This window comes from Choloepus didactylus, chromosome 13 (genome assembly GCF_015220235.1).
Source record: "Choloepus didactylus isolate mChoDid1 chromosome 13, mChoDid1.pri, whole genome shotgun sequence".
NCBI lineage: Eukaryota > Metazoa > Chordata > Mammalia > Pilosa > Megalonychidae > Choloepus > Choloepus didactylus.
In genome coordinates, this window is record NC_051319.1 from 86,984,759 (window position 1) to 87,009,773 (window position 25,015).

Genomic DNA, 25,015 nt, shown 5'->3' on the forward strand with positions numbered 1-25,015 from the left:
GTCTGCTTTCAATGTCTGTCTTCAAACTGTCTCTCATCTGCAGCTATTCTCTCAGCTTCCGTGCATTCCTCAAAGTGTCCCTCAGGGCTGTAGCTCCTCTCCAAAATGTCACTCTCGGTTGCTCTTCAAAATGCCACTCACAGCTGCACTGATTTCCTTCTGTTTGACAGCTCATTTATATGGCTCCAGTGATTTAATTGAGACACACCCCAAATGGGTGAAGTAACACCTCCATGGAAATTATCCAATCAGAGTCATCACCCACAGTTGGGTGGGGCGCATCACCATGGAAACACTCAAAGAATTACAATCTAATCAACACTGATACGTCTGCCCATACAAGATTACATCAAAGATAATGGTTTTTGGGGGACATAATACATTCAAACTGGCACAAGGATTAACTGAGTTTATCCATGTAAGGTGCTTAGAACAGGGGTAACCAGGTTAGCACTCAGTAAAAAGCTAGAAATTATTTTTTATTCTGAGGGAGAGGAACATAGCAGCTTCAGCCACCCAGGATCTCCTCAAATGAGCAAGGGAGGCAAGTGGCAATATTAACAGGGCCTACCTGTTTCAATATAGTCTTGCTAAATCTAAAAGCATTTCTTCACTGAATTGTAGAAAATTTTAAAGACCCAGCTGCTGTGTCTCAGGAGTTTATGGTGTCATTGGGGAAGCAAGACGTATATAGTAGAAAGCTAGCCAAGGTAGCAGGCAGTTCAGGACAGAGGATATAGAAGTGCCAAAGGGATTTAAGGATTGGAAGATCATTGTGGTTTTCAGATGTTTGCCAGGTCACATGATAAGGCACCTGTAGAGCTAGTGGCAAAGGAAAAAAACACAAACAAACAAAAACCAAACTTCCAGTATCATGTTACCATGAAAAGGAAGTGAGGGGGACTTGCCCTGAGTTAAATTAAATGAGCCTTGAGAGGCTGGGTATGGGATTCAGATGATTAACTTTCATTTTTCCAAAGAAGTTCTTGTTTCTGAATACCCCAGCGGGTCAGTGACTTCAGGAGCTGTGGATAGGGAGAAGGGATTCATGCAATGAAAAAGCAACTGACTAGATCAGTGTTTCTCAAAGTATTAAAAATGCAAATTCTCAGGCTTCATCCCAGACTTAAAATTCTAGAGGTGGGGCCTAGCAGTCTGTATTTAGTAAGCCTTCCAGGTTATTTTGATCCATATTAATGTTTGAGCCACTGGCCTAGTTTGTACAAAGAAAGAACATGAAGTAATTGATGATATTAGCTAAAACTGAATCATGTACTGTGCTAAGTGCTTTACCTGGATTGTATCATTTAATTCTTATAACACTCTTGGTATAGATACTGCTATCTCTTATCAGTCCAAGAAATGGAAGCACAAAGTTTATTTACCTGTCCAAGGTGACATCTAGTAAATAGCAAAGCTGGGGCAACCTTGCTTTTAACCTCTATGCGACATAACCATTTGATTGCTTACAAGTGGAAAGAAAACCAGCAAGGAATCTATTGAACCAAATTGCTGGAGTTATCTGGGTTTGCATTTCATATTTTGAGTTGGTTGCAGTCAAGTGAATATTTGGGCCATCCAAGGAAATTCATGCATGTTAACCATGTTCATTTGTTTCTTAGAAAGTAATTTCAAGTACCAGGATTTTATTGACCTGTAGAAAAAGAACCAAAATCTTAGTGTTCTAAGGAAGAGAAATCAGGCTTTTGGGAACTAAACCATATATATATTTTTTGCCATGGAAGCATTTATTTTCTTGTCACGGTACCAAATATTCCTGAGATTTTGATTGCACATAATGACACACTGACTTCATGAAGGTGAAGCCATGTTCCTCTGTTCTCTGAGTTTTTATAACTGAAGGTTAGCTAGTGCTACAGAGAACTTATTCTCTATGTTCATTAGACACGGTGTTCTCTGAGTTTCACTTCCAGAATATTTCTTGGTGCTGTGCTTTCCTGTCCTTTCCTGTCCTTTCCCACCACTCTTATCCCATTGTAGGTCTTCATTCTTTTCCTTCCATCTGTTGCATCCTGCCGTGGGCTTCTCCCTTTCAAGTCTGGCTCAGATTCTGTCACCACAGTGCATCTCCTAACACATAAGTCTGATTATATTTCCATTTTGCTGAAAAGCTCCTGCTGTCACATTTGCACTAAGCCCGTTATATAGATGATCTCAGTTAGTCTTCTCTAGAACCCTGTGTGGAATTGGTACCATTATTATCTCCCTGTTACAGAAGAGGAACTGAGGGGGCCTTATGTGGCTTCCCTAGCCCAGCTCTGACTGAGTTTAGCTCATCATCATTCTATTAGCTGCCCTTTTCTTCGTTGAGTGAATGAATGCTTATTGGTAGCTCCATCCTATAAAGGGGAGTAACAAACATTTGTCAGATAGTTCAAAATGATGTAGCCATTATTAAATTGAGAAGTTACATTTTTGGTTTTTTTTTTTTAAATAAATTATATCTATGTTGTCAGCTAAGAAGTAGGAATAGGTTTTGATTACAGTTATTCTCTGAGGAAAACAAGGGCAGGGAAGAAGGAAAAGGGAGGCGGGGAAGATCTTCCTTTGGTGTTTCCTTTGCTGTGCTGTGAGCACTGCCTGTTCGGCGAGGAGCCTCAGTGGTCATGCTGACTGCTCTTGTCTGATAACCAGATGGGGCTACAGCAAACTCGTCCTCCTTGTGTTTGAGTAGAAGCATTTCTTTGGAGCAGCCAGATCCACTCATATTTGGAGTCCTTCTGTGGGCTTCTCCTGCCCCCTGAGCAGTGAACTTGACTCCACACTGGGCAACAGGTTTAAAGGTTCATACAGATGTGGGAAGGGGATGTAAGGAGGTGGAGAGGAGAAGGAGGGGAGAAGGAGGAAGTGGGCCAAAGATGATAATATCTAAGAAATCATTTCCTGTAGAAAAATGGGCAATCAAGGTATGATACCAACGGAAGTGAAAACCAGGATAAAAATTAGTAACTTTCTGCTTTTGGGATACTTGGGTGTTTGCCCAGGTGGTGTCTTAGTGAGCTCTTTGAGAGTTTTTAATTATCCTGAATAAGAGACGCCTGTTTACTTTAAGTTGAAAGATGAATCACAATTAATATGAGGACTGACCTTAGAATTCACTGCTTATCTTCTGCAATATCCTCCAGTTGAGGAAGGCTCAGTGCCTTGGAAAACTGATGGGGCACAGCATTCAGTGACAGCAGGGAGGGAAGAGATAAGAGGAGGGAAAGAACAGTTGTCATTGTGAATACTGGAACCAGGTTGGGCATAGAACCCCTTCTCCTCTGTTACTGGAGCTATCTAGAAGGAAAGGTTCCTATCAAAAAAGTGTTTTACATCGAGTAAATACAAAGGCTTGGCCATCTTTGAAGACCAAGAGTCCATTATTAGTCTTTGGTGACTCTTTGTGGCTGATTTATGTAAGGGGTCATTGATTTATGTAAGGGGTCTCTATATGGTTCCATTGGATGTTTTTATAGCCAGAGGACCCAGCAATGCCTGCTCCCCACCACCCATGGGATCTAAGAGGGTAGATGCACAGGGGACAATGGTAGAGCCAAGGTACCCTAATGTTACAATTTGGGCTTTGCCTGACTTCCCCATGCAGAGCTCTGTGATAAGCTGGGATGGGCATGTGGCTTATTCGGCCTCTCCTCTGAGCCCAGATTGAGTAGCACATTCCTTGGGTTTGCTTACCATTCCTTCTACAAGCTCGGTGGGAAAGTAGGCAGGGTGGAGGTGGGAAAGTGGGGTTGATCAGTGCCCTGCATCCTCATTATTAAGGCTATCTCTTAGATAAAGCAAAATTAGTTGAAAATAAGTGGGACTACATAAAAAAAAGAAAAAATACTTTCATTTAGGGAATGATAAACTGAATAGAACAATACTAGGCAAAGCGAATCTGTCTTGACGTAACATGGTAGACAGATGAGGGAGGACCACTAAGAAAATGTGGATCAGCACTGAGAAACTGAAGTTAGAACCGGGGATGGTTCCCAAATGTGTGACCAGGAGCTTGTGATAGGTACTGAGGTACACTGGTCTATCTAAATTTTGTTCAGGCTGTTATTATAATTCCTTTTTTAGGTTAGGGTTTGGAACTGAGACAAGATGTGTAGGGTTTGGAACTGAGACAAGATGTGTAGAGCTTGGAGAGGGGCCAGGAAAGCATAACAACAGTGAGGTTTGGCTATAAGCTCTGAGAGGAAAGACCACAGGAACGTTGTTTATTTAGCCTGGAGAAGTGAAGGCTGGCAGGGGCTCAGAGTGGGGACATCTAATAGTTTTTAAGTATATGAAGGCATGTTGTGAGAATTGTGGTGAACATATGTTTTCAGTATTCATTAAAGACAAGACTAAACAATGAATGGGCTTACCTTTTAGCCTGAAGGAATTTAAGTGAGAATTTGGGGAGAATATCTTTACTGAAAATTGGGAATATTTTACTAAAAGTGTCCAGAGTGTTTACTTTCAAATGGTTTAAAGAAAGCACAGAAACACACTGTAGTTTAAGTCTAATCTGAATAATTTTCTTTGATTTGACTTTGCCTGGTAGACTGCAGACCAAGGACACTCCATCTTCCTTTTCTACTTTCCTTGTTGGTTATTAATATGACCATACCCTTCTACAAGATAATTTGATATCATTTATGCACTTGAAGGCAGCTGAGTTGGAGTCCTGCTCTTCAGTATCTGAAGAAATAATTTTCTTAAGGAAGCGATGAGGTTTACATGGTAAGAGCATGGTGTTGGTTTCAAATCATAGCTTCCACTTACTGTGTGTTTTTGGACAAGTTACTTAACCTCTCTGATATGCTTTCTCATTATTAAAATGTGGATGAAAGTATTACTTTCCTCATACTGTCAGTGAGACAGTACATGTAAAGGCACAGGGACTGGTACACAGAAGGAGTTGGATAAATATTAGCCGTTATTATTACTTTATTCTAGACTTTTGAATCAGTGTTGGGAATTGAGATACAGCTACATACACCTCTTTTCAACTTGCTTATGTGACCTCTGCCTGCCTTCCTTCATTACAGCTACTGGCCTTCTTGCAAGGACTCTTCACTTTCTATCACCACGGTTATGAATTGGCCAAGGATTTCGGTGACTTCAAGATGCAGTTGACCATTAGCATACAGAACGTGAGTGGGCAAAGGAACAGGTGTCCTTTCTCTGGTTAGGGAAGTGAAAAAACAAAATATGGGTCTGATGACACTAGAGGCCACTTATCTGGATTGGAGTGTAGGTGAGGAGGGTTCAAATGGCAGCTGAGGAGCAGGCATTTCTAGGGTGCTTGGCGGCCCCAGGTCAAACCATCATCCTCTTCTCCATTATTTCAGAGCACTATTTATGTTCTCAGAAGTGCTGCTGTTGATTATGTTTTAAATCTGTAGCACCCGGGGCAGGATTTCCTTTGGCTGTGGAAATCCCACCGCACCCTACCCCAGCCTCCCTTCTGTGCATCTAGCTGCCTGCCCCTTAGACCCTGGAGTGCGTGTTCAGAGAATGGGGGTGGGGAGCACATACTGGCCTCTGGCTCAAAGGACGTGCTCTTGTTCAACTCTTAGTAAGGCTGACAGGAAATCCAAGACAGTGTGGTTTGTTTCCAGTCTATTTTCCCAGTTTTTAAACAGCAGGACCGTTCGGTGCACAGAAACCTGCTTATGGCCCTTTGGTTAGCAGTTATTGGGGCTTGGGTGTGTGATTGTGCCATGGTAGTTTGTATATTTTCTATGTCTCCAGATGATCCTTTGTAGGAAATAAACTCAAATGTGCCCATCTGGATTGTATTGCATGGCTTATAGAATCCTGGAACTTACCCCTGACATGGCTCGCTCTCTGTCGTCTTAGAGAACAGGAAGTTGCAGATTCTCTGAAAGGTTTCACAAAGTGTGGCTTCACTGTAGCCTGGCTTCCTCAGGAGGCACACTCTGAAATGGAGATTTACATGAAAGAGGTTTACTGGGGTGTAGTGCCTGCAAAAATACTCATGAAAAAGGGAAGCAGGGTTTGGCAGAAGAAGTTGAACTGTGATACATTTGGGTGCCCTGGTGCTGGGATGATCCCTCAAAGTAGTCCTTCACAGGAGCAAGGAGGCCAGGCTTTGGACCTCTTCCCCTTTTGTCCCCAGCCTCGACCAGTCATTGGTTGCAGGCTGCCCTGGGGAAGGGAGCACCTTGGTTGAAGCAGAATTCTTGTGAGGGCACTTCCAAGGGATGGACTCATCTGTGAGCCAAGCCATTAGCAAGCAACATTCCCTGCAGCTGGAGAAATGAGGGCCTCAGTCCTGAAGGGGGATCTGAGCGGTGTACCCCAGCATCCACTGCATGCCCTATGGACCGTCTGAATCAGGATCACCTGGGATGCTTGTTTAAAACTGAGGTTTCTGAGTCCAGAGGTATCAAATTAATCTCCAGTGGTGAGGCCTGAGCATTTGCATTTTTTTACACATTCCTCAGGTGATTTTAGTGGTCACTGAAGTTTGAGAGTCATTCTGGTATAGGGGTTTAAGGTCCAAGTGTACTCCTTAAAAGTGAATGTTTTGCCTCATTCCAAGATGGTTGAATGCCTCTTGCCTGGTTTTAGAAATAAGGATTCCATTAGGCTGATGGACTGAATTGTTAGAAATGGGAACAGAGATTTTATTTCTTTGATTTGAATAAAATTCTTTTTATCCTAGACAAGAAATCGCTTCGAAGGCACCAGGTCAGAAGTGGAATCACTGATGAAAAAGATGAAGGAGAATCCCCTTGAGCACAAGACTGTCAGTCCCTATACCATGGAAGGGTACCTTTATGTTCAGGAGAAACGTAAGTGCTTTTGACTGCCAACAGCTTAGGGTACACTAGTGCCTTCTGCCCAGAAGGTAGAGGGTGGCCTGTAGAAGGAGCTCTGTAAATACATGTTTGGGTGAGAGTAATTTTATAGTTCCATTTTCAGAGGGAAAAATGATTTCCACGGGGTGTGTCTGCCTCCACATTTTGTTTTCTTTGTAACTGGGAATTCCTTCAGGAACCTGGAATTCATTGAGGCTCTGGAGTTGCTTTTCTCTCTCCAGTGTTACTCTACCATTGAGTATACCCTACCCTTAGCCTATCAGCCTTGATAAGGCCTTCCATGCTAGACTCCATCATGTAACAGCAATCTTATCCTTTGGTCGATTTAAGTAATATGTGGAGATTTTGTTTTGATTCGAGACTTGTTTCAACAAGGCCCAAACAATCATGTCTTAGCCCCTTTCCTTTTTCTCCTCAACTACTTTCATTCTCATACTTAAATGTTATGAAAAGGAGAGGCGCAATTCACTTTGAGAGCCAGGAAGAAGATTCATTGCTTGCCTATATGATGTCAAAGAAGATATGCCAGGTTGCTGCTAAGGCAGAGTTTTGGTGGTGATTCAGATTCATGCACTGGGTCAGGGAACAGTCTTTAGGATGGGGCTGTGCTATTTAGGGTAGTACAGACTTACTGCATGCATGCAATGCTAGGGATAAAAGAAAATGAATTTTTTTTCTTTAATGGAAAGTTCTTCTAGTCCTCTGTCCCAGCTTTCTTGGTTGGGCACATTGCTACTTCCAGTTTTTGTTGGTTTTTTGCTCTTTCATGTCTTTTTGTTGATTTAGTGTTAGGCAAATGTTTTCATTCCTAAAAGCTTCCTGATGGAACAGAAAAGGATACTTGATTTCAGTGATTATTCTATTCAGTGAATATTCAAATATTTGCTTGGGCTTAAAATAGTTCCCTGGTGACAGTGGGGACAGTACGGGGTTGGATGTTGGAGGGGATAGTTGTTTTGGTTGTTACTATTTTTTTATTAGAGAAGTTGCAGGTTTACAGAAAAATCATGCAGAAAATACTGAGTTCCCGTACTCCCTGCCACATGCACATTTTCCCTATTATTAACACTTTGCATTAGTGTGGTACCTTTGTTACAATTGATGAAAAAATATAATTATACTATTAACTATAGTCTTTAGTTTATATGCGTGTTCACTGTATTGTACAGTCCTGTTTTTTAATCCTAGTAACATATATGCAACCTAAAATTTCTTTTAATCACATTCAAATACATAATTCAGTGATGTTAATTACATTCACAATGTTTTGCTACCATCACCACCATCCATTACCAAAACATTTCTGTCACCCCCAAACAGAAACTCCATACCAATTAAGCATTAACTCCCCATTCTCTCAGTTAATTCCATTAGTCTGTATGTCTGCCCTTGTGCCAGTACCATGCTGTATTTTAATTAACATTGCCTTATTATACATTTAAAAATGAGAAGTGTGAGTCCTCCAACTTTTCAAGATGTCTGGCTATTCGGAGCCCCTTACCTTTCCAGATAACTTGATGATGGCATTTCCGTTTCTACAAAGGGGGTGTTGGAATTTTCATTGTGATTGTGTTGAATCTGTAAATTGCTTTCGGTAGAATTGACATTTTAACGATATTAGTCTTCCAGTCCATGAACACAGATGTCCTTCCATTTATTTAGGGCTTCTTTGATTTCTTTTAGCTGTGTTTTGTAGTTTTCTGTAAATAAGTTCTTTATATCCCTGGTTATAATTATCCCTAGATATTTGATTCTTTTAGTTCCTATTGAAAATGGAATTTTTTCTTGATTTCTTCTTCAGATTGTTCATTACTGGTATGTAGAAACACTACTGATTTTTGCACATTGATCTTGCACCCTGTCACTTTGCTAAATTATCTATTAGCTCTAGGAGCAATGTTGGTGTATTTTTCAGGATTTTTTTAAAGATAGGACCATGTTACCTGCAAATAGGGAAAGTTTTACTTCTTCCTTTCCAATTTAGATGTAGCTTCTCTTCTTGCCTAATTGCTCTGGTTAGAACTTCCAGTACTATGTTGAATAACAGTGGTGACAGGGCTGGCATCCTTGTCTTGCTCCTGATCTTAGAGACAGTTTTCAGTTTTTTCACCACGGAGTATGATGTTAGCTTTGGGTTTTTCATATATGCCCTTTATCCCCGTTGAAGTTCCTTCTATTCTTAGTTTTCTGAGTGTTTTTACCAAGAAGCAGTGCTGGATTTTGTCAGATGTCTTTTCTGGATCAGTTGAGATGATCATGTGGTGATTTTTCCTTCATTCTATTAATCAAATACATTGTTTTTCCTATATTGACCCATGCTTGCATACTACTGAAAAAAATCCCACTTGAATCATTGCCGCGGCCCATGAGGGCTTTGCCAGTCCAGAGGCCAAAGAAAGACACCGGGCATTTTCTGATACATGAACTTTTATTTAGGGCTTGCTTACAGTGTGAGAAGTCGCGGAGAGATCATGACGGCTCTCTTAGCTGGGTGGGCATTGCGTTCACGGGAAAGTTGATTGTGTGATTAAGCTAGCTGGTCAAGCGGGTTATAAGGGTTTAAGACAGAGACATTCCTAAGGGTGGGAGAGCATAGATGCAGGAGCTGGTTCCTGTGACACGGGGGGAGATGCAAGAAGGAGAGGAGAATTATAGGATGGGGTTTAGTAGATCACCACAAGAGTGATAACACTTGGGAGCCAGGAAGCAGGTAGACTAGACTAACATTTGACAGCAAGAGGTCTGGGGTACATTTACATCTTGCTCTTCTGTGAGACCAAGAGTTTCTCACTTCCTGCTTACTTCCCGTTTCACATTTTAAAGTTATATTTTAAGGTTAATTTACCTTTTTCTCTTTACTGGCTTACAAAGACGATAGGTTAAAATTAACTGCCTAGGGTCACACAGACTGCTGTGTGCCAAGGTCCACAGGCCTGTTCTGTTCAGGCCGCGGACAGCCACAATCATGTTACATAATTCTTTTAATGTGCATTTGAATTTGGGTTGCTAGTATCTTGTTGAGGATTGTTGCATCTATATTATAAAAGGATATTGGTCTGTAATTTTCTTATCATATCTTTAGCTGGCTTGGTATTAAGGTGATGTTAGCATCACAGAATGAGTTAGGAAGTGTCCTCTTCTCTTCAGTTTTTTGGAAGAGTTTGAACAGTATTGGTGTTGATTGTTCTTGGGATGTTTAGTGAAATTCCCCTGTGAAGCCATCTGGTCCTGGGCTTTTCTTTGTTGGGAGATTTTTTTATTACTGATTCAATCTCTTTTACTAGTTATTGGTCTGTTGAGATCTTGCGTTTCTTCTTGAGTCAGTGTAGGTAGTTTGCGTTTTCTAGGAATTTCTCCATTTCATCAAAGTTATCTAATTTGTTGGTGTGCCACTGTTCATTGTATCTTCTTATAATCCATTTTATTTCTGTGGGATCATAGTAATGTCTCCCTTTTCATTTCTAATATAGTTACTTGTGACCTCTCTTTTTTCTGTCAGTCTAGCTAAAGGTTTGTGGATTTTATTGTTCTTTTCAAAGACCTAACTTTTGGTTTCATTGATTCTCTGTATTGCTTTTTTTTTTTTTTTTTTTCACTTTTTTTTTTTTTTTATTCTTTTTCCAATCTCAAAGGTAAAACTTATCTGATAGGATTTTTGTTTTATTAGAGAACTTGGAGTTTACAGAAACATCATATGTTAAATGCAGAGTTCCCATATACCATCCTGTTATTATTATCTTTTATTGGTGTGGTACATTTGTTACAATTCATTAAATGATATTTTTATAATTGTACTATTAACTGTAGTCCATTGTTTACAATAGTGTTCACCCTTATGTTTCTTCTTTTTTTTTTTTATCTTCATTTTATTGAGAGATATTCACATACCACACGGTCATACAAAACAAATCGTACTTTCGATTGTTCACAGTACCATTACATAGTTGTACACTCATCACCTAAATCAATCCCTGACACCTTCATTAGCACACACACAAAAATAACAAGAATAATAATTAGAGTGAAAAAAGAGCAATTGAAGTAAAAAGAACACTGGGTACCTTTGTCTGTTTGTTTCCTTCCCTATTTTTCTACTCATCCATCCATAAACTAGACAAAGTGGAGTGTGGTCCTTATGGCTTTTCCAATCCCATTGTCACCCCTCATAAGCTACATTTTTATACAACTGTCTTCGAGATTTCTGGGTTCTGGGTTGTAGTTTGATAGTTTCAGGTATCCACCATCTGTATTGCTTTTTAATTCCGTATTTCATTGACCTCTGTTCTAATTTTGTCATTTCCTTTCTTCTGTTCACCTTGGGTTTAGTTTACTCTTCTCTTTCTGGATCCTCCAGTTGAGAGGTTAGGCCTCTGACTGGAGATCTTCCTTCTTTTTTAATGTAAGCAGTTAGAGTTCTAAGTTTCCTTCTTTGCACTGCCTTTGCTGCATCCCGTAAATTTTGATTTGTTATGTTTTCATTTTCATTTGCCTCAGGATTTCCTTTGTGATTTCTTCTTTGACCCATTGGTTGTTTAAGAGTGCATTTAATTTCTGTATATTTGTGAATTTTCCAGTTCTCCCTCTGTTACTGATTTGTAACTTCATTCATTGTTATCAGAGAAGTTGCATTGTATGAGTTCAATTTTATTGAATTTATTGAGACTTGTTTTGTTACCTAAAATTTGGTCTATTCCAGAGAATGACCTGTGAGCATTGCATTCTACTGCTGTGGGAGAAGTGTTGTATATATGTCTGTTAGATCTAGTTGTTTTATGGTATTGTTCAAGTCTTCTATTTATTGGCCTTCTGTGTATATGTTTTATGCATTACTGAAAGTGGTGTATTAAAGTGTCCACTATGAATGTAGAAACATTTATTTGTACCTTCAAATCTGTCAATATTCATTTATTTTGGGGGCTGTGCTATTAGGTACATACATATTTATAATTGTCATATCTTCTTGTTGAATTAGTGATCTCCTTTGTCCCTCATAACGGTTTCTAATTTAAAAACTATTTTATCTGATATTAGTGGAGCTATCCCAGCTCTCTTTTTGCATATCTTTTCCATCCTTTCACTTTCAACCTTCTTGCGTCCTTTGTATGTAAGGAGAATCTTTTGTAAATAGCATATAGCTGGGTCATGCTTTTTTATCCATTCTGCCAATCTCTTCTGTTTGACTGGAGAGTTTAATTCAAATATCCTTAAAGTATTCATGGATAATGCAGTGCTTTCTTCTGACATTTTACTCTTTGGTCTTTGTTAGTCTTACACCTTTTTTGTCCCTCAGTTCTTCCATTAACGCTTACTTTCGTATTTGATTTTTCACATTGTACTATTTTAAGAATCTTCTCATTTCTTTCTCTATATATTTTTCATATATTTTGTTTGGTTTTCATGGGTTTTAAATTTAGCATCCTAAATCTATACTACTCATGTTTGGTTTGATATCAGCTTAACATCCACTGTTCCTATACCCTTCTGTCTCTGCACTTTTTTGGTGTACTTGTTACAGATTATACCTTTATTTGCTGTATGTCCAAAACCATAGATTTCTTATTACTTTTTAAATGCAATTTTATTAAGATTTATTCACCCACTGTAGAAACCATTTTAAGTATACTATCACTGTATTATTACTTTTTATGCATTTTCATTTTAGAACCTTTACCAGAGGTCTTTCTTCTTCATCCTTCTTTGATCCACTTTCTGGTGTCCTTTCCTTTCAGTCTGAAGAGCTCCATGTCACATTGCTTGTAGGGCAGGTCTAGTGGTAATGTATTCTCTCAGCTTTTGTTTATCTGGGAACATCTTAATCTCTCCCTTATTTTTTAATGACAGTCTTGTCAGATATAAACTTCTTGGTTGGCCATTGTTTTCTTAAAACACTTTAAATATTTTGTTCCACTGCCTTTTTTTCCTTTATGGATTCTGATGAGAAATTGGCACTTAATCTTATCGGGACTCCCTTGTACATAACATATTGCTTTTCTTTTGCAGCTCTCCTTGTCCTTGGCATTCAACAGCTTGACTACTGTGTTTCTGGGTGTGGTTCTCGTCAAGTTTCTCCTGTTTGGGGTTCCTTGGGCTTCTTCAGTGTGCATTTTCATGTCTTCTGTTAAATTTGGAAAATTTTATGCCATTATTTCTTTTAATATTCCTTTTGCCTCTTTCTTTCTTCTCTTGGGACTCCCATAATGTACATATTGGTATTCTTGAAGGTGTTCCACAGACCTCTTAGGCTCTGTTCACTTTTTAAATTCTTTTTTCTTTCTGTCCTCAGCCTGAATCTCCTTAATTGTCTTGTCTTGGAGTTCACTGATTCTTTCTTCTGCCAGATTCCCCCTAGGGAATTTTTCATTTTAGCAATTTTCTCTTGTAGCTAATAGCAATCTGTGAGGAGATACCTTAAGATCATGTAAATATCCTCCTAATCAAACTCTGCCACTCTAGATTATCATCCATTGACAGGTCCTTGCCTGAGCTAATCTTTATTTGATGGTTGCAAAATGGTGATATTCCAGTCCATTGCTCCTTCTGTATTATTTGTCACAATTCATTGTACAGTAAGAAAGCATCCTCCCCTGTCCTCTTCTTCTCTCCCTCCATTTTTTTCTCCCCCTCCCCCTCTCCCTCCATCCTACTCCCCTTCTCTCTTCCTTCGTTTCTTCTCCCTTCCTTCCTTCTTGTGCATCTATCTATCTTTCTGTTCTTAGTATAGACATAAGGATTCCTACTGTATTCAGGAGGCTATGATCCATTATTGCCCTTAATTATTCTGAATGCTCCACTTATCCAAGATATAACACTTTTGGAGTCTTTGTGTTCTGTTATCACTGAATTTTTTTTTCCAAGCCACAAGATACATTAGGATGGTTGGTATTTTGATTTGTCCTTGATGCTCCAACATAAATGCTTACTGCATTGTTTTTTTAAGTTATTAAATGCTGTCAAACACTTGCAATTGGCAGTTATACTCTGAGGAATGATTATTACATGTTACTAATCTCTTTTCATGTTACTCTCCTTTAATTTAAAACCATTTCTGCTATTGATCTCTATATGAATATGAGACATATTGATTGAACTCCTTGCAGGCATTAATGCCTTCTTCCTCTTAAAATACTTCGTTATTCAAAATAAAATCCTTGACTAAGCATCTGGTAAAATCAGACACTTTGTCAGACTTAACTTTGTGGCATCGCCTTCTTTCCTGAGGAATAATATTGAGGGACAAACTCTTTAGATTACATTTGGGCATTTATCATCACTTCCATTCTGCATCTCTGGTCCGAGTTTTCCTTGTCTGTTTTTCAGATCTTCTTTAGTTCTGCTAAAGTAGAAATTAGGGGGTTGAAAGTAGGTCAGAACCCCTGTATGTCTGTAAGTGGAGTCTTAGAGCAGCTGTGCGGGAAGCATGACGCCATCACACCAGATGGGAATGATGAAAAGCACTATGAGAAGCCTGTCTGTGTTTTCTTCAATCATCTTACTCCTGCCAGGGAAAAGAAAGGAAACTTTAAATGGAGATTGATGATGTGAACATGAATTAATCTCCCCAGGGAACCTCTACTTCCTTTATATTTTAGGACCCACTGGATGTACACTAGTGAGAAACAGTCTTCCTTTGCCTCTTGGGGAAAGCCCTGGGTCTGTAGCATTTTCACCCTGTGGGATGAGATTTCTGTCTATTCCAGTGGTATGGAGAATATATTGTCCCTTGAGACAGTTTAAGGGTAGGTGAGTGTTGTGGAGTATACATTTATGTTTCTCCAGTTAATTATATGCAGCATACAGTGGACATGTTATAGGTGTTTTATGGGAAATGTTACTTTGCAGGTCACTTTGGAACTTCTTGGGTGAAGCACTACTGTACATATCAACGGGATTCCAAACAAATCACCATGGTACCGTTTGACCAAAAGTCAGGAGGAAAGGGGGTGAGTTTTATCTTTTAAATATCATGCTTAATTTGCTTGGCTAATATATTGTAATATTAATGCATGTATATAACACCTCCAATTTTGTTAATTTTTTTTGCAGTAGTTCCAGCAGGCGTGGGTGCCATCAAAAAAAATGTCTAAAACAAGATGAATGCTCTTAGTTCTATTAGGAACTGCAATTAAGCAAGATTCTTGAATTTTACATATATATTGTATCAAGGGTATCATTTGTGTTTAGAGTCTGAAAATTTTGGATGACTTCTTTCTGTGAAATTGATTCATGTCACTCTCATTTGCTACCTGGAGAGTTGCCGGTTGGTAGTTTAGATGTTCCAGTTATCTATTGCTATGTTACAAATCACCCCAAAACTTAGTGGATTAAAACAATGCTAAGCATTTTATTGTTTCTCACAGTTTCTATGGGTTAGGGAATTTGGCAAGCATTTGGATGGGTGTCTCTCACGCTCTTCCAATCAGATAGTGCCTAGAGCTGGAACAATGAGGGTCCGAAACAGCTGAAGGTTGGCTAGGCATAGCTCTCTCTGTCTCTGTCTCTCTCTCATGCTGTCTCTCTCCTCCTTCCTCTTCCCCCTCCTTTTCCATCTTTGTGTAGTCTCAGCACCTCTCTGGGTGGGTCTCTCTGTGTGGGACAGTTTGGTGCTTCCTCACAGCATGGCGGCCTCAGGGTAGCTGAAGGTTTCAGGATTGAGTATTTGAGCAACTAAAGCAGAGGCTACATTGCCTTGTAATGAGCTGATTTCATAAGTCATGTAATATTACCTTTGGCCTTGTATGTTGGTTGAAACACTCACAAAAGCTCACCTGATTTCAGTGGGAGAGAACATAGATCCCGCCTCTGGATGGGAGAAGTGTCAAAGTCAGAGGTGATGTCTTCTTGATTTGTACAGGGGAATCATGCAGTGTCCTCGTATGTGTGTTTGTACAAATCTCTCCTAGGAGCTGGAGGTAGACTTGATATAGATAATAGGGTGTTTTCTTTTCCAAACATCTCCACCCTTTCTATCCCCTCACTGTCACTTTCATTTGGATTATTTTCCTTTAAAATCACTCACTTCTATTCTAGCCTTAGGCCAAAATGCATGAACAGATTTGTTCTGGCCTCTTGGAGACCAGATCCCATGTGTGGCGAAATACAGTTCCTCTGCATCCGATCCTCTGAGATGAGGCACCTTTCCGCAGGAGGTTTGGAGCAACCTGTCCCTTCTTTAAAACCTTTTATTGTTTTCCTTCAGACCAGAATCCTGTGCTGTCTGGCCTCTGCTTCCCTCAAACTCTGAGTCATTACACTTTCCTTCTTGTTCTGGGATTACAGCCACATCAGCTTCCTTTTGTTTCCCCCAAGTCTGCATGAACACTTGACCACAGCATCTTTCCAACTGCTGTCCACTACCCCCGATCCTTTTCTCCTGCCCTTATCCTATTAATCCTTTGGATCCCAGCACAAGAAAGCCTTTTCTGACCTTCTTGTACAAGTCATATTCCCTTAATTTACGCTTTTTTTTAAAAGCACAACCTGCCTTTTTTTGTTTTTTGGTAGCAATTATCACAGTTGTAATTTCTCATTTATTTTTGTGAGTAATTGATTATTATCTCTATCCCCCATTTGACTGTCAGTTTCATGCAGGCTGGGACCTAATTTTTTTTTTCTCCTTTATATCCTTGGTCTATAGACAGTAAACAGTCAGTGAATCTTTGTCACGGGAATAAATGAAAGGATAAAGAAGTTTCAAATAGTTGAGGAGAGTTATAGATTTCCTCCTGAAGGCAATTCATGAGTTTTTCCATTGTGTAGCAGAAAAATTAGAAGGAAATATGTTCTAATTTATTCTACAAATACCTTGTACATTAAATAGAAATAGTGATAGCTTGAGAGACTTGGGTATTCCCCAACCTGTTTATAGGAATAATAACATCTATTTATTTGCATTGGTTTACCTAAATGTCTCCACTGATAATATCCTCTTTTTTAAAAAAGGTTTACTCAACCATGGTATTTTTCATTTTGCAAATAACTACTCCCTTGTTCCCTGCTTATGTATGCCACTGCTACCATAGTCATACCGTTAGTGACTGATATTCCCCAGGACAATGTACAGCAATTCAGTAGTGCCAGTATTGTGACTTTCTGTGTCTTAGTTTCCTCACTGGCAAAATGAGGATATTAAGAGGATCATATCAAGGGATTTATTGTGTGTGTGTGTGTGTGTGTGTGTGTGTGTGTGTGTGTGTATGTGAATACCTAGAACAGTTTCCTTTGCCAGGACTGCTATTTCCATTTTTGGGGACAGTGGGGTCTCCTCCCCTCACCTTTCCTCTCCTTTCCCCTCCTTTCCCTCTTCCTTCCCAACCTGTCTGTCCTGGGAGGAGTGTAGAAAGGTTTTCTTTTGTTTTAAAATTTTTATAGATTCCTCATTTGTTCCTTTTTGAGTTTGGTTGGGATAGGCTGTTTGGAGAAATAGTTACAGCTCGGTCTGTGACTCTGTGTCCATGATGGTGGCCTGCAGTGGAGTGTAAGCCTCAGCCAACACACTGATGGTGAGCGAAGGGAGAGGTTAGGGATCCATGGACGGATCAAGAGTTTGCCCTCTGTTTACCACAGTACATATGCCAGTGTCCCCCTGTGAGCAGAGAATCTAAATGGAATGACTAAATGTTAAGAGATTCTATTCTTTTCATGTATTAATTTATCCTTCCTTTCTCTTTTCTCTCCTGTATCTTCTTTTTCTAATGTGGAACAATGCATGACAGATGCTTCTAATTATTTGTAATTCATTTTAAAAATAACCACAGAAACTTTGTGCAATGTATATGAAAAGCCCTAACATTTCTACTTCCTTTGATTCAGTAATTCCATGTTCAGGAATATACTGAAAGGAATATAGAGAACCATATGCAAGAATGTTCATCTCACCATTGTTTATAATAACAGAAAACTGGAAACAAACTCTACATTCAACAACTAGCAGAATTGTTAAGTAAATCGTGGAACAGCTAGCTCCCTATCAGCTTTTTGGATCCATGGTTCAAAGGCTGGTATCTCATGTTTTTAAAAGAGACTAGTGGATGGCTTTGAGTTTTTAGAGAATGGGCAGGGCACTGGTTGTAAGTAGGTTCTTTGTGGTCCCTGGAGATGCCTGTACTCCTTCCTCCGAATCATTTCTAAGCCCATTTCCTATATAGGGTCAGGATAATGTTTTGGCTGACAGCTGAGGTACTTGCTAGTGTACTCAGGTATATGCTTGGAAGAGGCCCAGTGGTCATCACTACCTTGTCCAACACCTGTCCTCTGCCTTCCTTTCCTAGGCCAGGTGCCTCGTGATGGCCAGAGAAGCTACACTGTAAAGATCTGGGGCTGCATAATTACCACAGACACGGCAAATATGGATTATCTGTTGTTTTGAACTGTCTGGGTTTTATTTGTATTTGCTTTGTGTTTTTTAATGTTTATTTTAATGTGTAAGTTTGAAATTCATATTGAGCCCTCTTATTTTCATCAGCTGTAATTTTTATTATGATAGTAGCTAATATTTATTGAACATGTACAACATGCTAGTTACTATTCTAAGTATTTTACCTTCAGTATCTTATTTAATCCAACAGCAACTTTATGATTACATGATTATAGGCATTTACAATTACAGAAACTGAGGCATGGAGGGTTAAGTAATTAACTCAAAGTCTCATAGTTAGTAATTTATGAAGCTGGAATTCAAAGGCTGGTCGTTCTTAATTCGGGACTTGTGGCCCTCTGCTTCCTCTGTGGAACACAACTGAGTTGGAACATAGTTGTGTTTAGTGAGGATCAAGGGCTTATAGACTATGTAGGAAATGTGTTCTCTTCCCCAGAAGCTGGATGTTTGGGTATGGGTAAAAGGAAGGTTTCTGGAAGGCTGCAAAAAAGAAAATGTTAGAGGATCTTAGGACCATGGAAAGGAGTTGGTGGTGATGATGATGATGATAATGGCCAATCGATAGGCCATTTCCTCTGTGCCAGTCCCTGTCCACAGCACTTTGCAAGTAATAATTCATTTAATCCCTGCAACAGCTCTGTAAGACAGGCTTTATTTATTTTTTTATTTCACTATTAATTTTGAAACCACTGTAAACACGGGAAGTGGCAAAAGTAGTATAGAGAGTACCCTTGTGCCCTTCACCCATTTCCCCCAGTGGTAGCATCTTACATAACTATGATATAATATCAGAATCAGGAAATGGACCTTATTCAGGTATCACTAGTTTTATTTGCACTTGTGTGTGTGTATGTGTGCAATGGGATGTGTCCTGAAGCTTCAGGGTTTCCAGTAAGAACCCTGGCAGAGCATGGAGCCAGCTGGTAAGGAGGATCTCAAAATGTCTGATTAGAAGCGGGAAATGGAGGGTTTTAGGGGTAATAATAGGCTGTATAACCAAAAAAAAAAAAAAAAAAAAAAATGATACTAGTAAATAAAGTGGCTAATATATATTCTGCAGTTACTATGTGCCAATACTCTCCCATTAGCACTTCTAAGCATTAACTCATTCAATCCTCAAAACAACATTATGAGGCAGATGCTCTTATTATCACTGTTTTATTGATTTGACCATTTGGCATAGAGAAGTTAAATAACTCGCCCAGTTTGGTGCAGCTGGTACATGCTGGAGCGAGGACTTGAGCCCAGGTGGTCTGGCTCCAGACTCCACACTCTGAACCCTTTAGGTGTCCTCCCTCTTCTTGAGGAAGAAGTGGTAGGAACTACAGAGAGAGAATGTTGGTGGCCTGTTAGTATACGACCAATTAGAGAGTCCCAACAGCCTCTCTGAGGTTTGGCTAACAACCAGATTTTTAATTAGGTGAAGAAGTGGAAGCTTCAGGGAGTGAGGAAAGCGTCCCTTCATCTCTGTGGCCGTCTTCTCAGGTCTTACCTTTAGTCATTGCGTAACAGAGTTGACCCGGAGCTCCGCCCTCTGACGTGAGGAACCTGAGACTCGGGTCTGCCTGCTCCTTCTGAAGAAACTCTTAACTGTGTACTAGGTCAGCAACTCTGCAAGTAGTATAGTCCACTACTTGAAGCCCATAATCTGCATCCTCCCTCTTTCCATCATCTTTTCTTATTGCAGGCTTTCATTATCATTCCCTGTGTAGCATTAATTTATTGCCTAGAGACATAGACGTTTCTGTCCCAGCCTTCCCCTCCATTGCTTAGGGGTTTGTTAGGGTCCTTGTATTCCCTGCCTCCACCAATCTTTTCTTCTTTTCTCACTGTTAGTGGCTGAGCAGATCATCTTTCCTTGATATAGTCTGGCTCTCCTTGGAACAGAATCTTTCCTTCTTCCTTTTTTTTTGTTTACAATTGGCAATCATTTTTAGATCCCGTTTCCTTCCATTTCTTGGGACAACTCAAGTAAGCTTTCACAGTGGAAGCTGATCTGTAACCATTAAATCTGAGATATAGTTAGTGCTCAACGTGCTTGGAATCGCTTATGTTTGGGTGTGTATATTCATCTGTTTTACACATTGGACAAAGAGCAGTTCTTATTCTGAGGAATTAATCTTAGCTATTCAGTAAAACACAATAGAGGTATGGCTTGTGAATATAAACTGTCTTTTCCTAGGTCTTTGTTTTGTGTGTTATTCTGATATTAGTGGGTGGTTCAGTTTTACCTTGCACAGTCACATTTCCTATAATTTCTAAAAACTAAGCACGCTTGCTAATTTTTCCCTTAGTTTAGAAAAAAATAATATTGGCAGAGACAGGAGAAATAAGAACTATAATAAATTCCTAAGTAACAGCAAGAAGAGATTAGGAACATTTACGTTTCTGGGCAATAAATTGTTACTATGAGGTAAAACTGTGGTGTATTCATATAGTGGAATACTAATCAGCAATAAAAAGAAAAACTCTTGGTACATGCAACGACATGGATGAATCTCAAAATAATTAGTTAGAGTGAAAGAAGCTAGACACAAATGAGTACATAATGTGTGATTCCTTTTATATGAAATTCTGGAAAATGAAAACCAATGTTTAATGACAGAAAGCAGCTGCAGTGATTGCCTGGGGATGGGAAGAGGAGAGCCTGCTTACAACGCAGTGTGAGGAAACTTTTGTGGTGATGGAACTGTTCATTGGCCTGATTGTGATGCTGGTTTCATGGGTTTATACAAGGGTCAAAACTCATCAGATTGTGCACTTTAAACATGTATAGTTATTGCCCATTTATTGTATCTCAGTACAGCTGTTAAACCATGTTTATATAGCACTTACTCCATTCCATGGGTTGTTGGGCTCTTGGGAAACAATAGTAAGTAAAAACAGATATAGCCCTGTGCTCTGAGAGCTTACAGTCTAATGTGAAGAGAGACATTATTTGACTCATCTCCTTCATCGACTGAAAATTTCAGTCATGGTCAGTGCTATAAGGGAGCAGCACATGGTGCTATGTGAACACATCATGGGGCTGTTTGACCTGTTCCAGGAAGGCTTTCCTGAAGAAGTGCCAATTGGACCAAGATCATAGAAACTCAGTTGGGAGGAGACCTTAAGATCATCTTGTTTGACTCTTATCAAACCTACAAATTAAATGTTTTAAAAACTTTATCAATGAGAGTTTATCTACCATGTATTGATGCTGAACTATCTTTATCCACCTGTGTTAAAGGCATTTGGCTTTAAGCATAACATGGCTTACATATTTTAGTTGCTTGGGGCTCTTGCCTGAGAAGGTTTATGACCAACCTTCCACTTCACATGGTCATGAGAAGATGAAATGATCACTCCTGTTGGTGTGTCGTGTTTGTCCTGGAGAGGAACAAAGCCCACATTCTGGCCTTCTTTATAGTCTGTGTATTTCAACAGGGAGAAGATGAATCAGTCACCCTCAAATCCTGCACGCGACGGAAAACAGACTCTATTGAGAAGAGGTTTTGCTTTGACGTAGAAGCAGTAGACAGGTAAGCAGCTGTCATACTTTTCTCGGGACCAATGCTACTGAATTTGGAGTTTTTACTTTTTCTGTTCAGTCAAGTCTTTTCTGTTTTTTATTCCCACCCCCCGCTTCCTTCTCCATCCCTCTACCTATATCTAGTTTGGAAAGTTCTCAGGCCAATTACTGATTTGCAAGCATTAATAGAGTCTGCTCCATCTTTTAGGCTCAGCGTTGAATGACTGTTTTTGTTTTGTTTTAATATTAGGGCTTCCATTCTCAGAAATGTGTGTTATAGCTCCAGGAAATTGAGTAGATGTTTAAGGAAAGTTGACAATTTAGCATGCTTGTGTAACTTTCTGAGTTTTTATACTTTAAAAAAAAATATTTTAAAGGAATTGGGCAAAGAAAAGGACAGAACAAGTTCTACCCAATGGAGAAAGGACAGCTTTTAGTTACAGTGTTTACTTACACTATATGTGTGCCCACTAGAAAAGAGACCAAAACTATTTGTGAAATCACAGTCTTTGGAGAGAGCCATGTATTGTATCCCTCAAGATTTATAAAGTCTCTCATTAAGTTGTACTGTTTTATGGTGTTAAGCTAGTTTGACAACTTTCCAATTTCTTAAGACAGTTTACTTGGCAACAGGTTGATTATATCAATGAAACTCGTGTGTTAAGCTTCTTTGACTGCCTGTGTAAGATCCGTAACACTAGCTCCAAGATCCTTAAATCTCAGCATGATTCTCATATATTGCCATTTAATCTCTCCCTTCTATTAAAAAAAAAAAAAAGGCCACACCTTTTTGTCAAGCCAGTACTTATATCCTCCCTGTGAAGTTTACTGGTGGCCACTTTGTTTCTTTTTCTCCTGACACTGAGTGCTATCAGGGTATGTTTCTTGGTGTGTTGGCAGGTGTAGGATGCCTATTTGCAGCATGGGGTCTGCTCTGCAGTGTGCTTGCTGGATGATATTAGGGCTCCTATGGAGACAGCATGCCCGTTGGAGCCTCAGTCAGAAGTTCATGGAAACTAACCCTGTCTCTTAAGAGAAACGGTTTAGTCATCATACTTTTGGCTTTCATGTCAGGCCTCCTGGGTCCACATTTTGTGTTTGCTGCTTGTTAGCCACGTGTGTGATTTTGGGCAAGTTCCTAAATCTCAAAGAGCCTCGATTTCCTCATTTGGAAGATGAAGATGGTAATAGTACAAATTTTCTAGAATTGTTATGAGGATTCAAGGAGATAAGGCATGTAAAATACTTGTTAGGATGGCAAACAGTAAGTGCTCAACAAGTATTAGCTGTAATTATTTGTTGTTAATTAGTTTGTCTTGCATATTTTGTCAGACTTGGTATTTCATAAGGTTAGACTCTAAATGCAGAAGCGAATATAATTGTAAGGAAAATAAAGTACCCTAATCTTTCGTGTTTGGGGATGTGAGAGGGGAAGGTAGAGGAAAGAAGGGTAGCATGGGGTGATAGGTTCAATTGAGGTAGCAAAGGGTAATTGCCAAAAGCCTCTCTCAAACCAAAATTAGTAATTCTTGATTTTAAACAAATCCTAAATCAGGATGTTTTAAACACTTGTAGGTATCTCTCTTCCATATTCTAAGCATGGGATTTAAGGGAATTCGTATTGTTGGTGCCCATGAAGAGAGCTCAGAATTTGTGATTGTTTGTAAGCAGAGCCAGATGTTTGATGCTGGCCCAATGTATAGTTCACAGAGATGATCATGTGTCTGCATGACTCTTTGGAAGCCGGCATGCTTTGTGTTGCAACTCTCCATCAGATTGAGATACTCAGAGATGCTTTCTGAAGCCGAATTATTTTCTTTGTTTTCTTCCTCAGAAGTTTCCCTAGAAGTTGTGGAGAGTTGCTTTTAAGGCAATTTAAAACTCATTGGGGTGCCTCCATCTTATTTCCATCCTTGCCAACACTTCCCAGCACCTTTGCCCTTTATTACATCCCTATAAGCTTTGTATGCCTCAATTATAAGCTGAGAGCAAATGTGTCATATCCGACATACTGGGTGGGTTTGGAAAACCTATTTCCACTCAGCTTCTGTCTCTGGCTCCCTTGGCATGACATGGAGGGTTTTCAGTCATGAGTTAGAACAAGGCTGCCGAATCTCCTCTTAATAAGCAGTTTTCTTTATAGGTAATCATCTTTGGTCTCAAAATGTGGCAGTATGTTTCTTCTCCTTTATCTTTTTTGGCTCTGGTGTATTTCTGTATTTTCCTTATGTATCTAGGAGGGAGGGGACTAGACAGAGAAGGAAAAGGCATTTCCAGGTGCCCAGTGGCAGTGTCTCTAGAAACTCTGCCTAAAGTCCTTTTCTCTCGAAGAATCCTACCCTTGGCTTTTTCACCAATGCCCTTTAGCAAGGAGATGAGAGCTGCTAGATGTCCTGCTGCCCTTCCATCTTGTATATTCCCACAGATTTCTCAGCTCTACCTGCTGGGACAGGTAGGCAGAGGGTCAAAATGCAAATTTAGCACCTAGGAAATGTGGAAGTGAAAGATGAAATGGTTATATTGAACAGCATTAAGGGTTTCAAAATGCTTCCAGGATATGTTAACTGTAGAGCATACAAGCATATAAACATTATGTAGCGGCTATTAAAGTTTTATTCGATAGAGATACAAATACATGCTCTGGTTTGTGTGACTAAGAATGTGGGGTGTTGCAGATTTTTAAGACTGAATACTTTTATTCTTTAGGCTTAGTGCTGATATTTCATATCATTTTGTAACAGAAGCTGCAGCGTTTAGGAAAGTGATATTCTAGGAGGTAAAAATGCTGAAATGATTTCATCGGTGTCTTTTGTAGTGTGGTGAGAACCACCGGCATCCAGCTTCCACTGTTGTGTTTATTTGAAGTACAGATTCTTGGTCCCTATTCCAGGCCTACAGAACCCAACTTGCTGGGAGTGGGACCTTCTAAAGAAGCTCTTCCATTGTCCTTTATTCTTATTAATAATTGATGCATTAAATACCAGGCATATCACAATACAATTCTATCAGAGCATGTACAATTATTTTCCTTATTAAATACAGCTAGCACCAAGCAATAACAGCAAAACAAAACCAAACCAAAAAAACCCAGGCTTCTTTAGTAAGGAGCCTAATACTTACCCATATGAAGGAGAAGAATATAGTTGGGAGAAAAGGTGATTTCCAGTCTCTGACATAAATTACTTCACCAGGAAAAAGGCAACAACAATGACAAAATTCCACCTTTCTAGTTAAAGATGGAAGGGAATGAGGCAACTAGCAGGGAAGGACTTTCTGCCAGTCGAATGC

The 25,015-nt window shown here is 39.5% G+C and overlaps 1 protein-coding gene across 8 annotated transcripts in view; it reads left to right on the forward strand.

Annotated features, from left to right (window-relative positions):
* Positions 1–25,015, forward strand: part of ARHGAP26 (Rho GTPase activating protein 26) — a 456,250-nt gene that overhangs the window by 136,930 nt on the left and 294,305 nt on the right. For all 8 annotated transcript variants that reach the window (XR_005211383.1, XM_037801456.1, XM_037801453.1 and 5 more), the window contains exons 7-10: positions 5,043–5,147; positions 6,686–6,815; positions 14,682–14,782; positions 21,643–21,737. Coding sequence is in view for 7 of the 8 variants with exons in the window: in XM_037801456.1 (XP_037657384.1) it covers positions 5,043–5,147; positions 6,686–6,815; positions 14,682–14,782; positions 21,643–21,737 (431 nt within the window). In the remaining variant the exon portion in view is untranslated. The remainder of the gene's footprint in view (positions 1–5,042; positions 5,148–6,685; positions 6,816–14,681; positions 14,783–21,642; positions 21,738–25,015) is intronic.